The 14,420-nt window shown below is 32.7% G+C and overlaps 1 protein-coding gene and 2 non-coding genes across 6 annotated transcripts in view; all 3 read left to right on the forward strand.

The window, feature by feature from the left end:
* LOC136040250 (CAP-Gly domain-containing linker protein 1-like) overlaps positions 1-14,420 on the forward strand; it is a 185,626-nt gene that overhangs the window by 156,506 nt on the left and 14,700 nt on the right. For all 4 annotated transcript variants that reach the window (XM_065724461.1, XM_065724462.1, XM_065724463.1 and 1 more), the window contains 4 exons: positions 695-2,304; positions 6,326-6,541; positions 9,182-9,299; positions 11,464-11,617. In XM_065724461.1, the coding sequence (XP_065580533.1) occupies positions 695-2,304; positions 6,326-6,541; positions 9,182-9,299; positions 11,464-11,617 (2,098 nt within the window). The remainder of the gene's footprint in view (positions 1-694; positions 2,305-6,325; positions 6,542-9,181; positions 9,300-11,463; positions 11,618-14,420) is intronic.
* Positions 5,036-5,144, forward strand: LOC136040472 (U6atac minor spliceosomal RNA). Its single transcript, XR_010620756.1, has one exon. It is a non-coding gene; the product is annotated as a U6atac minor spliceosomal RNA (small nuclear RNA).
* On the forward strand, positions 10,408-10,513 carry LOC136040473 (U6atac minor spliceosomal RNA). Its single transcript, XR_010620757.1, has one exon. It is a non-coding gene; the product is annotated as a U6atac minor spliceosomal RNA (small nuclear RNA).

Raw genomic sequence — 14,420 nt, forward strand, 5'->3', positions numbered from 1 at the left:
TTAATGTGTTTTACAATATACTAAGCATCGTCATAACAAAAATGACGACAACTAATTTCATGACGTCAGTCAACACAGAAATTAAGTTCTGAAATTAAGTCATGAAATTAGTTGCCGTCATTTTTGCTTTGACGGTGACGTCATTCAAGTTATATAAGACATATGTTCACGTAGAAACCTATTAATGTTTAAGTTTACAATGACTGATGAAGATACTCAAAGAGTCTATGCCAAAAAACTTGCTGCTGATAGAGAAAGTCAGAAAAGAAAGCGTGCCGAGGAACTATCAGCAGCAAGTTTTTGGCATAGACTCTTTGAGCATCTTCATCAGTCATTGTAAACTTAAACATTAATAGATTTCTACGTGAACATATGTCTTATATAACTTGAATGACGTCACCGTCAAAGCAAAAATGACGACAACTAATTTCATGACGTCAGCCGACATAGAAACATGACATCACCTGACAACTAATTTCATGACGTCAGCCGACACAGAAACATGACGTCACCTGATCCACAGATCCACAGACAGACAGACAACTTATTTTGATATATATAGATATATATATATATATATATATATATATATATATATATATATATATATATATATATATATATATGTATATATATATATATATATATATATATTTATATGTGTTTTATTGCTTTTATTTCTGTTTTTTTCTAGGGAAAGCTGAGCACTTCTGAAGCTAACCTTGTTATTCAGATAAAATCTAGGCAAGATCTTGAAGCTAAACTACAATCTGCTGACAATACCCTTTTGAAAGACCTCTCATTAGCAAATGAGAAATTAACAAATTTTCAGCAAGAGAATTGCGAACTGTCTGCAAAAATTAAAAGTCTAGAAAATGTTTGTGAGAAATTCCGCAGCGAAAATGAGCAAAACTCACTAAATTTGAAAGCTAAACATGAAGATCTGAGATGTATTACTCATACGCTTTCTGAAACGAAACAAAAATTGAAAGACTTGTCTGCTTCGTCTGAAAAAGAAATTGGGGAATTACAATCAAGATTTGATGCTAGTCTTTCTGAATGTTCAAAATTAAATTGTGAGCTAAATGATTATAAAAATCAAATTGAAAACATTAAAGAGCAAATTATAAATGTCGAAAATGAGAAAGTATTGATATTGGCAGACAAAAACGCCGAAATCACTGAAATCCGTGAAGGGTTCAAGAAAGCCGAACATAAAGTATCAGAAATGGAAAGTTTATTATCAAACAGGGAGAAAGAACTGGCCAAAAAAGAGCAGAAGCTATTAATCCTTTCAAACGAAAATGCAACGCTGTCAACCGATTTAGAAAGCGAAAAGTTAGCTGTGGCAAATCTTACTTACAAATTTGATGCAGAAAATTGTGAAAAAGTAGATTTAATTGTGAAACTATCAGAAAAAGATCAGAAACTAGCAGAACTTTCAAATGAAAATGCAACCCTTGCCGCTGCAATTATGACAGAGAAAAAGTTATTGGCAACTCTGTCAGATAAATTTGAATTTGAAAATAGTGACAAAGTGGCTTTGTTGTCAAAATTATCTAGTCTTGAGTTGGAGCTCAGTGAAAATAAGAGTCAAGTAGTCAAACTAAATGCAGAACTTGTTAGCTATAAAGCACAGTATGATTCTAATCTAGTAGTAATAAAAGATCGTGATAATGAGATACAAAATTTGAAATCTAGTCTTAGTGCAGCATCTGAGTCGCTATCAAAGTCACAGATCGAAGCCGAGAATAAAGCAAAAAAGCTTGATTTACTTGAAAAGCAACTATCGCAATTAACTTCAAAGATAGTTGGATTAGGGGAAGTCGCCACTCAGTTAGAACAATCTTTAGTAGCTGCGAGTAAAGAGAAAGCGGAGTTAATTGATAAAATTGAGAGGCTTGAAAGGGAAATTGTCACGTTAAGCGTGGATGGAAATAAGTTGAGTGATTTAGAGAGTCAAAATCAAGGTCTTCAAATGGAATTAGAGAGACTCAAAGTAGAGCTTAGCAGCAAAGAAGTAATATGCGATGAAAATGTGAAAGAGAAAGAAAATGCTTTTGAAAAAATTAGAAATGAATTTGAAGACTTGAAACGTAATTTAGATTCTGAAACTAAAAAGAGAAAGGAATTGGAGAATGAAAAGATCATGCTTGGTGGAATAATCAATGAAAAAGAGAAGTTTATTAAAGATTTGGAATCGCAAACCGAAGAAATAAAATCGATCTTTAATGAAACCGAACGAAAACTTAACGAACGTATTTCCAAAGCAGAAGAAGAAACTCATATCATAGCTCTCAAAGCGTAAGTGGTTCCCATCTTTTTATCTTCTCTTTTGTCATAGGCATAGAATTTTTCAAGCAAGATAACAAAACAAAAGTTAATATATTTAACGAGCTATTAACAAATAATGATTTAAATGTGTATTTATATAGTTTAACAAACTATTAACAAATAATATAAATATATAATTATAACAAACAATAGTTAAATGATTAACAGAAACAATTTTAATAACGTGAACAACCATCAGGGAAATCTATTGGGGTGTTATTGATGGTTGTTTTCAACCGTACCATCAATTATTCAGAACTAAATTATAAACTAATGTAAATCATTGACTTCCCAAACGGTGGCATAGTTTTGTCAAAACCTGGGGGGAGGGGGTAAAGTGGGAGCCGTTTTTACCAAGTCAAGTGAAGATGACAGTTAAAACTGAAAAATGAGCCATATAGTACCATAAAGGTGAATATTACATAAGAAAACTGACCCGTTTCTGTGGATGCTTGAATTATGCAGGTTTATCTCAGTTTTGACAAGATTCTTGTTGAAAAAAAATTTCAGCTGGGGGGGGGGGCAAACTGGGGTCTGGCGGGCCAACCGAGGTTTGGGAGGGGCAAACAGCTCTCTATGATGTTCTAGTGTGTCGCCCAGCCTTGTATTCCGGAAATTGACCGCAAATTTTCTTTTTTGGATGCCATACGGGGTTCTATGGTGGTTTATCAAGTTGATTTTATAAAAAGCGATTATATATAAAAATTAGCTTTTAGATGAGCCTATAAACAGCTTTTTATGATGTTCGGTAATCAGTTAAGACTGATTACCCTCCAAGAAAAAAAAAATCAACAACATCGTCTAGCAATGGGCATTTTTTTGCGTTTTTTCCTGGGGGCGAGGTATGTACAGAAAAGCAGATATAATAGGTATATCCTGTGTAAACACAAGATATTATAAAAACAAAGTTGAAAGACCTGGTATTCTCCAGGAGCGTAATGGAGCGTAAGTTTTCTTTTTGGGTGCCATATGGCGCTTTATAGTGGCGTTATCAATATGATTGTATACAAAACGATTAGACATAAAAATTAGCTTTTAAATGTGCCTCTAAACAGCTCTGTATGATGATCAAATGTCCTGCTGAGCCTTGCATTCCGGAAATGGATTGCAATTTTGTATGCCATATGGCGCTTTATGATGGTATTATCAAGCTGATTGTATTAAAATACAATTAGATATAAAAATTAGCTTTCAAATGAGCCTTTAAACAGCTCTCTATGATGTTCCAGTGGCCTACTAGCGGCGAAGAAAAAAAGAAGAAGAAAATAGAAGTTTCAGTACAGGGGTTGTAGGGGGGGGGGGCTATAAGTGTTCCAAATAGGGTTTAGACAATGACAAATTTCGTTTGTGTACTTTTTGTTTCGATCCAATGCCACTTGAAAGGGGTTTCAGACTCTTTATCAAAGTCGTTGTAAATTTGTATTCAAAGTTACGTTTTATTATTAAGATTATCGGAATAATAGCCATTTCTGAATCAGCTATAAATGCCAATTGTTTTTTCACAAGACAGTTTGAAAAAAAACGTGTTTTGAAACTTTTGGTTACTAGGGCTGTGGTTTGTTTTTACTGGGTTGCAACTATTGCCGCAACCATTATCTTATTTAGTCAAAAGGCTGGGTGGAGTAAGAGTAATTAATTGTGGAATTCGTCTGACACTGACATCTGTAGCACATGGTACCAGTTCACCCCTTGCGATCAAGAACGCGTCCATTGGGTGCACATCAAAAGATTTTCCGGTCTGATAAGAATTTTTTTTATTATTATTTTGCTTTGACCTAATTTCTTATTTCATATAAGCTAGCAAATTAATTTTTTTAGACTAATCTTGCCCTGATATGATAGCTCTCAATACCTAAAAACATCATTTCCGGAATGCAAGGCTGAGCAGGTCACTCAGACATCATAGAGAGCTGTCTAGAGGCTCAATTAAAAGCTAGTTATTATATCAAATCGATTTTTATAAAATGAACTTGATAACGCGACCATAAAGCGCCATATGACACCCAAAAAATAAAAATTTGCTCTCCATTTCCGGAATGCAACACTGGGCAGGAGAAATAAGGAGCAAATTAATTTCTTTAGACTAGTCTTGCCCTGATATGATAGCTCTCAATACCTAAAAACAAACAAAAAAATTAATTAAAATACGATATAAATATTATGAAGTATACATATATATATCTAAAATAAAATAAATATAAAACATAATAGAAATATAAGAATAAATACTATGCGATTCTCTACACAGTATATTCTGCTTATATTTTGGAATATAGATAGAATATCCTCAAATCCTTTTTTTATTATTTTTTTTTCATCTTTATTTCTCTTACTTTCCCTTTGACTGCTTGATTTTATATATTAGGGAAGTTTCCCCTTCGAGGGGGGGGGGGGATAGATTTTCCAGCGGAAATTTTCTGGGAGAAGCCAATTAGCCGACTGCCTTTGGTCTAGACATTTTGTAAATAGATATGAATAGATGGCGCTGAAGGTCAAAACAGCGCAATTTGGCCTTAGATTTTAATTTTGATTATATTAAAGAATATTAATCTAGTAGAAAATAATTATATAGTATGCTTGTATTAGAAAACTATAATAAGATAAGGTTTCAAATGGTTTTTCCTTGTTATCTTGGAATTAGGAGGTTTGTACAATAAATTAGTTTTTGGGTATATATAGGAAATTATACTATTAAATATGTGTGCTGTAGAAAAGGAGAGAAGGTTAGCACTCCCCTAGATAAGGATGGAACAGCATAAATATGGTTCGCAAGGCACCCCCTCTTGTAGGGGGGCGGACCAACTTTTTCTTTCTTTCAAGCACGTTGAAAAAAACAAAGCATAAAAATAAACTTCTCCAACAACAAAATATATTTATATATATCATTATTAAACTTATTCTCAAAGGCTTATGCCAGCTGTGCCTCACTTTCAGACTATCTGGATTTTTTTTCTAATTAGCCATGGCTTGATCGCGATTTTATTTTAATTCAAAAATCAACGGACAAAATAAATGCATAAAATAAACTTCTCCAACAACAGAATTTATTTCTATATATTATTATTAAACTTACTCTCAAAGGCTTATGCCAGCTGTGCCTCTCTCTAAGACTATCTGGTTTTTTTCTAATTAGCCATGGCTTGATGGTAACTTGACTTTAATTCCAAAATCAACGGACAAAATAAATGCATAAAAATAAACTTTTCCAACTACAAAATATATTTCTGTACATTATTATTAAACTTAAGATTTTTTACGTAAATTTTTAAACTTTTTAATCCAAATTTTCTATTAAATTTTGTTAAAAATTTAATAAATTGTTTGTATAAAATTATTTTGTATAATTATTTTGTATAGTGTTTATAACAACTGCCATTTTATTTCTTTGTGTAGAAAGAAGAATTAGAAAGTGTTCCCCTTTCAAGTTCTATTCCTCCTCCACCCCACTTTGTGATATGTGTTTCTCAGTTTCTTTTATAGTTTTATTTTCAGTAACATAATTATTGAATGAAAATATGATTGTTTGCTCAAAATTAAGCTTTTCTTTGTAAAACTTGAGAAGATAATGAGGAATTTTCTGAATACAGTGAATCAAATATAATATACGTCCTAAGTGAATTTCTCGGCTATATATATATAGCCGAGAAATTTGATTTGGAAATTTTTTAGCATTTGATTTGGGAAAGCAAAGAAATCTACCTGTATATGATTGGTACTTGTCTGTAACCTCGAGCCAGTCGTTAAGCTTCATGTCTGAAAACAACCCCGTGGTTGTATACAACGGCTGCTTGAATTTGCAGCTTCTTATTACAGAGACATACGCACTAGGTTTCCGATCCTCACAAGATAGTATGCGTTACTGTTTTGGGGTTATCTTCCTGCAGGCTCTAATGCTCATTGTTTAGTATTTCATAGATACTTTTATTTATTTATTCATTTATTTATTTATAACGTTTGGTGTCTATTTGGTATTTATTGTTTCATATTGCAGCAAAGAAGAACGAACATATTTGGCTACAGTTAAGGGAGAAATAGAGGTCCTGAAATTGGAGAAGGAGGAGTTAATAAAGAAGATAGCTGATCTTGAAAAAACTTGTTCAGATACAAAGAAAGACTTATTGCTTGTAGAATCAACAGGGGAAGAAAAGATGAAGTTGGTCTTGGAAAAGGATAATTTAATGAAAAGACTGTTGTCTGTTGAAGAAAAGTAAGAACTTATAACCGAACGTATTTTTTCTAATTACTAGACCTTGATCGTAATTAAATTAGTTGCGTTGAAAGCGTAATCTTAAAAGACTATAAGTTATCTACCTAGGATACTGCCATAAATTTGGCCCAGAAACAAGTATCAACCCCCCCCCCCCCCTACTCTTCCCCATGGGGAAAAGGAATACTATTAAAAGATTTTAAAGATAATACTATTAAAAGATGTCGACAGTGCAGTGCTACCCAACAGAACTAGAAAATGTCAAAAAAGCCTAGACTGGGTTTATTTTAATCTACTAAATTAGATTTTAATAAAAGGTCTAAGTTTGTTTAATCTAACTTAAGTGTATTAATTAAATGTAATTAATCTAAATTAATCTTTTACTCTTATCTAATTAATCTAACCTATTAATTAAATTTTAGTCTAAATTAAGTGTATTCTATTGTAGCTTAATTTGGTTTTTTAATCAAATAACTGGTGCTAAGTTAGCATTCATAGCGTACGCTAGTTTAAAAAAATATTGAAAAAGATAGCTATTGTGTCCTTCTCGTAAAATCTATGTTTTACTTTTTTAATTTTTTTTACCTTAAGTAATTTTTAGTAATTAGGAATTTTTGCGATTGTAATTTTACTTTTAGTAATTTAGTTTTGTCTACATTTTCTTTTTTTTAGTTTTTTTTTTTACTATATTGATTTCACTTCTACTGCAAAATTCTGAAAATGTTCACATGATACGTTTTGAATATGATAATATGAAATAAGTTCTAAAAATACATAATAAATTTCGTTTTAACGGGCCTTCTCTCTATTTTTACGACCAATAGTTGGATGCAATTGTTAAAAGAATTTAGTTGCGCCCATGAATTTTTTTTAATTAGAAGGAAGGGGTGTGAAAAACAAAAGAAGAAAATAGGTCGTAGATTTTTTTCATTTCAGGTCGTTTCCCCTCTTGTCCGATTCGTAAATTCTGTGGATCTTAAGCTATGGAGGCTTATCTTTGTTTTGACAAGATTTGGAAGAAACTAAATTTCAGATGGGGGGGACTTGGTTCCGGGGGAGGGGGGGGGGGGTGAACTGAGGTCTTGGAGGGGCAGTTGCCCCCTGTCATATAACAAATTTTGCCCATGTTGGGCAATTTTCCTAGAAAGTTTCTAAACGCAAAATTCAAATAGCTGAATTAGAAGCATGTTTTGATTCAACTATAACTTATTAGAAAATAGCAAACATCTTTCCCATTAGTGGTTTTATGCCTCATAATCCGGGGGGGGGGGCAAGATACCCTTATAGGAGTGAAAAAAAGTATAAAATAAAATGAATTTATTGTTAGAAAAACTGTGTAGGACAGTAAAGGTAATGTACAGTAGCGAAAAGAAAAAAAAACTAAATAAACTTCGTTAGTAAATATAGATATAAATTATTAAATATAACAATTATTAAATATCAAGGCCGCATCCAGGGGGGAGAGCTAGGGGTGTTTGAACCCCTCCCCCCCTCCCCGAAATGTTTGTTTGACTCGTAAAAAAACGAAACAAAAATGATAATAAAAAACAATTTTTTGGTGCGTTTTGGGTGCGTTATTTGTAAACCCCCCCCCCCCCCCCCCGAAAAAAACTTCAATATTCAAAAATTATTAAATATTAAATATGAAAATTATCAAACACACAATATTATATAATACATACCTTATATAAGGTGACGAAAATATTTTTCCAAAAGGATATAGGTCGTTTCTTCTATTTTTTCTATTGGGCATGGAATTTTGTTCCTTGGTTCTCAGCGAATAGTCAGTTTGCGGCTGATTGGTATTTTTTCTTTTTTAAAGTGTGTTTTATTTTTCTCCTTTTTCGTTTCTGTCTTGTTTCATTTGTTTGTTTTTCTTTCTCCCTGCATTCCGAGTCATAGAACCTTGCGGTGGGGTATTTGACGTTTTTTCTTTTAAAAAAATCTTTTTAATTATCAGAAAAAGTAATTAAGTAATTATTTACTTAATGTATTGTATTACTTATTTAATTAAACGTTGCTATAAATATAATATTTTATTGCTTATTTTATTATATATTTACTTATTTGAATTTGCGATAAAATAAACGAAATAATTAATTTAATTTCTGTTTTCAATTGTCAGCAATTTTTCGTTTTCTCATCTGCGTCACACTAACCTTCCTAATTTTTCCAGTTAAGACTAATATATTTGACAGTAAATCGACACACTTCACTCAAAAACCCCTCAAATCACTGAAAATGTAAAAAAAAAAAAAAAATACCAGAACGTGCTTAAATATAACACAAAAAAGAGACATTTAGGGAAATAAAATCAGCTTTTAGACTCAATTCTTACAAATATGCTTAGCGTACCGATTTTAAAACTAAATCTGTATATTTCTTGCAATAAGGTCGCTGTAATTAGAAAAATATATTTGTAGGAGATTGCCCCCTAGGTTTTTTTTTGCACTATAGATTGCGAAAAAGGTTTTTTTGGTAATTTTTTGAAAATATCTTTGTTGGTATTTTGATTTTTTTTAATGAAAAAACAATAATATTGCCTCCTCCTTGATTTCAAAAAACTACATGTTGCCCTCCCCCCGTACGTTTCTGTGTTGGCACTCCTCCAAATCTTTTTTATTATTTAAAACTTTCTAGTGCATCAACTGCCGTATTCAGTTACGAAGAAGAAAAGCTGAATTTACTAGAATCTCTGGAGGCTGTTAAGAAAGAACTGGAAATCAAAACTTTCGAAAATAGGGAGCTTTTAAATAAGGTATGTCTGTGTGTATAATTTTATTAATCAAGTTCTTCGTGAAGTTAAATTTTATTGTCACTAGGGGTGAGGTAAATGAATCTCCCTTCATGTTTAATCCCCAAATATACTTAATTTACTGTTTAATTCTTAATTTAAAAAAGGTAGTCAATCTAGGCTTGTCTCTCTTAAGGATAGGAACGGGGCCACACATAGTGATAAGGAAAGAGTTAAAGAGAGACGGCAGAATATTTTGAGAATGTGCTAGAACTGTGATAGAGTTACAGGAAAAGATATAGAGGAAAATTAGAAAGTTTGTGATACCTTGGAAGGGAAGGAAGATTCGTTTGGTACTCTTTGGCTATAAGCTCGTCTCAAAGTCACATGTTCATTGAGAACATTAACTTTAAAGACATTGGTCAAATATTTTATAAAATTGATGGTATTGCTGGTCTAACAACGTTATCTGGCGTTATTTTTTTAACTTTGTGTGGCATTAATGCATATTGAAGGGACATTAATGAATTCATGTATTTATTGTGGATATTAATTTTGCTAATGTAGTTGCTTAAGAAAAGTTCAATAAGATTGGTTTTTGCCTCTCTGCTTTTTATGGCACTTGCTCGTCGGTCAAGTGCCATATAGCGATCGCAATTTCTGTCCGTCGGTCGGTCGGTCTGTTGGTCCTGGCTTTTGCACGTTTGAGCACTTCCAGATAAGCTAGGAGGATGAAAGTTGGCAGGCGTATCAGGGACTGGACCATATTAAATTAGAAATAGTTGCTTCCCCGATTTGACCATCTGGTGGGGGAGTGTAGGGACAGTTAATTTGGAAAAATTAGAAAATATATGTAAAAAATGTCTCCTTGAAACTTTGCATAGCGCAGTGTATGTAGTGTTATTATTTTTTTCTGAAGGTCGTAGGTTCAATTCCTGACAGTTAATTTTTATAAGTTTTTTTTTCTTGCTCTGCCTTTATTACTTGGGCTTATATCGGCCATATGTCTAAGGGCCGTCTTTGGCACACCACCCACGAATGTCTAAAAATCTACCCATCGAAAACCAGTGTCAGTGTTGGAACGATATAGTTATCTTCTTTTCATGATTTGAAAATTGTGCCACTTCACTGTGTGCTATAGAAAAGGAGAGAAGGTTAGCACTCCCCTAGATAAGGCAGGAACAGCATAAAGGTTCGTAAGGCACCCCCTCTTGTAGGGGGGCGGGCCAACTGTTTCTATCCTTGAAGAGCAAAAACTAAGCATAAATAAACTTCTCCAACAACAAAACATATGTCTATATATTAGTATTAAACTTAAGCCTTTTTTTTACATAAACTAAATTTTTAAGATATTTCAATTAAAGTTTTTATAAATTCTTTTTAATATAAACTTAAACAAAACATGTTTATTACAACTGTCATTTTATTTCGTTGTAGGCCTATACATAGAAGAATTATAAAGTATCCCCCTTTTAAATAATAAATATCCTAAACTGTTTTAATTAATTATATAATATTATATTATGTAATGACTATAATGTATAATAATTAACAAATATCCTAAAAATAAAAACCTAAATAAGTTTATTTTCGGGTATATATAAAAATTGTGCCGCTATTTTGGTTTCCTTAACTTCTGGTAACTTAACCGTTCAATAAGAAAATCGTATGCGCAGTTTGAAAGCTGCTTTCTTGGAATTCTTAGAAAGCTCCACCACGTTTTAGTACTTACGTGTTATCCCGACCACAATCAAGAAGTTTGATCTGTTTAAAACCGGTTTTTCTGTGTGTACTCTCAGATAATCAGTTTAGCCAGAGTGAAGTAAATTACTATACAGGTATATTTTAATTAAATATTTAATATGTTGAGTTTCTTGGGTATTTAATATAATGTGTTCTCGGTAGCCTGCTTTCCGTAATTCTTTGTCGTATTGTGTATATATATTTTAATTAACATTTACTTTCTCTATAAAGTAGAGTTTGGTACTTGTCGTTAAACAGAACACGCTCAAAAATTAAATTGTCTAAGATCTGACAAAAAGTATTATATTATCATCACGTTTTGGCGTATTTCATTTGGATTTGCCTAACTTTACTTCTTGAGTGTGGTCAGGATAACACGTAAATACCCTCATTGTTCCCAGTTTGATTCTAAAGATATGGAATTTTTTTTTTTTCTTTTTTCCAGATTCAGTCTTTTAATGGGGAAATATCAAGAGTGTCTAGTCTGAAATCAGCAATATCCCTATCTGACAAGGAGAAGCACCAGTTGAATTTAAAAATAGACAAATTGCAAGAGCAGTTGAAAAAGGCCCAAGAAGAATGCGCTGAATCGTATCAAGGTTGGTGTTTCGAGGTCATTTGCCCGTGATTCCAGTGTTTGTCTTTTACAGACTCTTGAAGTTTTACTTGAAGATTCATCTAATTTTTTTTTTCTGTTTTATTATTCTTTTTTCTACTTTTGTTTCTGCTTTTCTTCATAGCCCTTTCTACTTTTTTTGACAAGCTCTTGTAAAAGCAAAAATTAGACCAAGTTAATCGAAATCACCTCCCATATAAAAACGACCTATTGTCTAAGTACGTACAACCGACAACCCCCCCCCCAAGAAAATTCGAAAGATGCTGTCTAGAATTACAATTTATCTGTTTCTAACCACCTCTCTGAAAATTCTCTATACCCCTTTGTTGGTCGAACCTGTGAACATGTTTGTATTCGCATACATAAACATTAAATGGCGAGGTCCCCTGCCTGTCCTAACCAATCTATACTTTAGGTTCTCCTAGGCAGAGAGGTGAATGCCCAGGACCATCAATTGTGGGATGGGGCCATTTGTCTCTGGGATTTTTACCCACGTCCCTTCTAGATTTTTAATAACATCTTTTTGGGTATTTTCGTAAAAAAAATGCCCTTTTTGGTGGTTTCTTTGACCAAAAAAACAATATTGCAACCCTATTTAATAAGCCTAAATATGTCCAACTTCACTCAGACCCGAACCCACCCTCTGATCCTACCGCACAAGTCTAGGGCCAACCCTTTTGAATTGATAAAAAATTTGCAACTTTATTCTTTAATCAAAATAACCGAAAAAATTATACTCCACATTGTTCAACTTCCAATTATTATTCAACTATACATCCATCCAATTTAATGCTAATATAAGAGATGAACCCTTTCAATAAAAGACTTGTTTCTTACAATTAATTTGGTATTATTGGAATTTTAATTTGAGATTGTTGGGATTGATTAGCTTGGGATTTGGAAATAAAAATTTGGGAAACGTAAAAATTATATTTTACGTAAGAATGTTTGCGCCAAAAAAATTATAGAAGAAATCAAACCCATTACACCAAGATTTTGAAGAATACAACCCCCCCCCCTTATGTTTTCGTGGGTTGACGTCACTGTGTGTCTCGAAAGCTGCTACCCTGCGTAAGCACCTGATTTCATAGTTAATTTAAAAAAAACAGGTTTTTGTTTTACTACAAATAAGGAGCGATCACTAAAACTTTAAACGAGCAGAAATTATCCCGTATATGAAAGGGGTTGTCCCCTCCGCAAGGCCTCACTTATCCCGTAAAACGGGAAATTATCCCGTAAGTTTGACTCTTTCTCACAACTCCACATTTTAAAAAAAATAAAAAACTTTAGCGTAAAGAGCGAGGCGTTGCGAAGGGGACAACCTTCCTGGCTATCATTTGGTTGTCATTATCTGACCCAATGGCTACCTCAGAATTTGGATCTGGTGACTTTGGGAAAAAATGAGCGTGGGAGGGGGCCTAGGTGCCCAACGATTTTTTGGTTGCTTAAAAAGGGCACTAGAACTTTTAATTTCCGTTAGAATGAGCCTTCTCGCGACGTTGTAGGAGCACTGGATCGATACGATCACCCCTGGGAAAAAAAACAACAAACAAATGAACACGCATCCGTGATCAGTCTTCTTGCAAAAAATACAAATATCCACATTTTTGCAGATAGGAGCTTAAAACTTCTACAGTGTGGTTCTCTGTTACGTCGATTGCGATGGTGTGAGTTCGTATATCACGAACTGTTTGATAAAATTTGGCTGTATTATTGGCTTATTAGCAATTGTTGTGTTCAGTTATGCTTATTACTTTATTAGTAAAGCTAGCAACGCGGGGTTGGGATCTTATTCATAGTTAGGGAATTAATTGTAATATGAATATTTTTATAAATCTGAAAAATCATAAATTTATAAATATAAATTATGTAATTTTTAGATTATATGTTTTTATAAATATAAATATATATTTTTGATGGAGTTCTTTACTTTTGTGCTAGAGCTAAATTTTTTCGCTTTTAATATGTTCAGACTAAATGAGTTTTTGATTTATGTCTGTTCAGTTGCGACAGTTAAAGAGAGTGAGCCAGTTTTGAAAATAAGGCGAAGGAAAGGATTTTCGAGCAGATGAAATGCAATTTTGGTAAAAATTCGGGATATCTAATAATAATCTTACCGAACCATTTCACGTGGTTTTTAACATGCTTACCAAATGCTTGAATAACAATAAGATGTTCTCTGGGCCTGCACACGTCGAGGAAGGGCATACTCCCGTGAGAACTGAGCCTTTGTTTTAAACAATCAAAACCTTATATTCTGTTTAGTGAATTCGTCAGGATTTTGACAAACGAAATGGTTTTTTTGTGTCAAATTCAGTAATGACGTCACTTTTCTCTTACTTATTCTCACAGCTACTTTGCTCTCTTTTTTTTTTTTTTTTTTTTTTTTTTTTTTTTTTTTTTTTTTTTTTTCTTTTTCTTTTTTTTTTTAGTAATGCTAGTCATCTTAATGCTTCGTCAAATTATTACTGCCATACGTAGGGCAAAGGAAAATGTAGTGAAAGCTACATTTGACTAATTTCTGTTTGATATCTACTTTTGACGATTTTTCTCCAATTTTTACTAGTATACACAGTGCAAAGGTAAATGTAGTTACAACTAAATTTGAAAGCTTTTATTTTTTTACAATCACTTTTGACAATTTTTCGCCAAAATTTTTCTAGCATACGAAGTGAAAAGGTCAATGAAGTGGCAACCCGGATTTAACACCTTTTTTTCTACAAATACATTTGACATTTTCTCGCCAAAATTTTTCTAGCATACTAAGTGAAAAGGTAAATAAAGTG

This window comes from Artemia franciscana, chromosome 20 (assembly GCF_032884065.1).
Source record: "Artemia franciscana chromosome 20, ASM3288406v1, whole genome shotgun sequence".
Classification (NCBI taxonomy): domain Eukaryota; kingdom Metazoa; phylum Arthropoda; class Branchiopoda; order Anostraca; family Artemiidae; genus Artemia; species Artemia franciscana.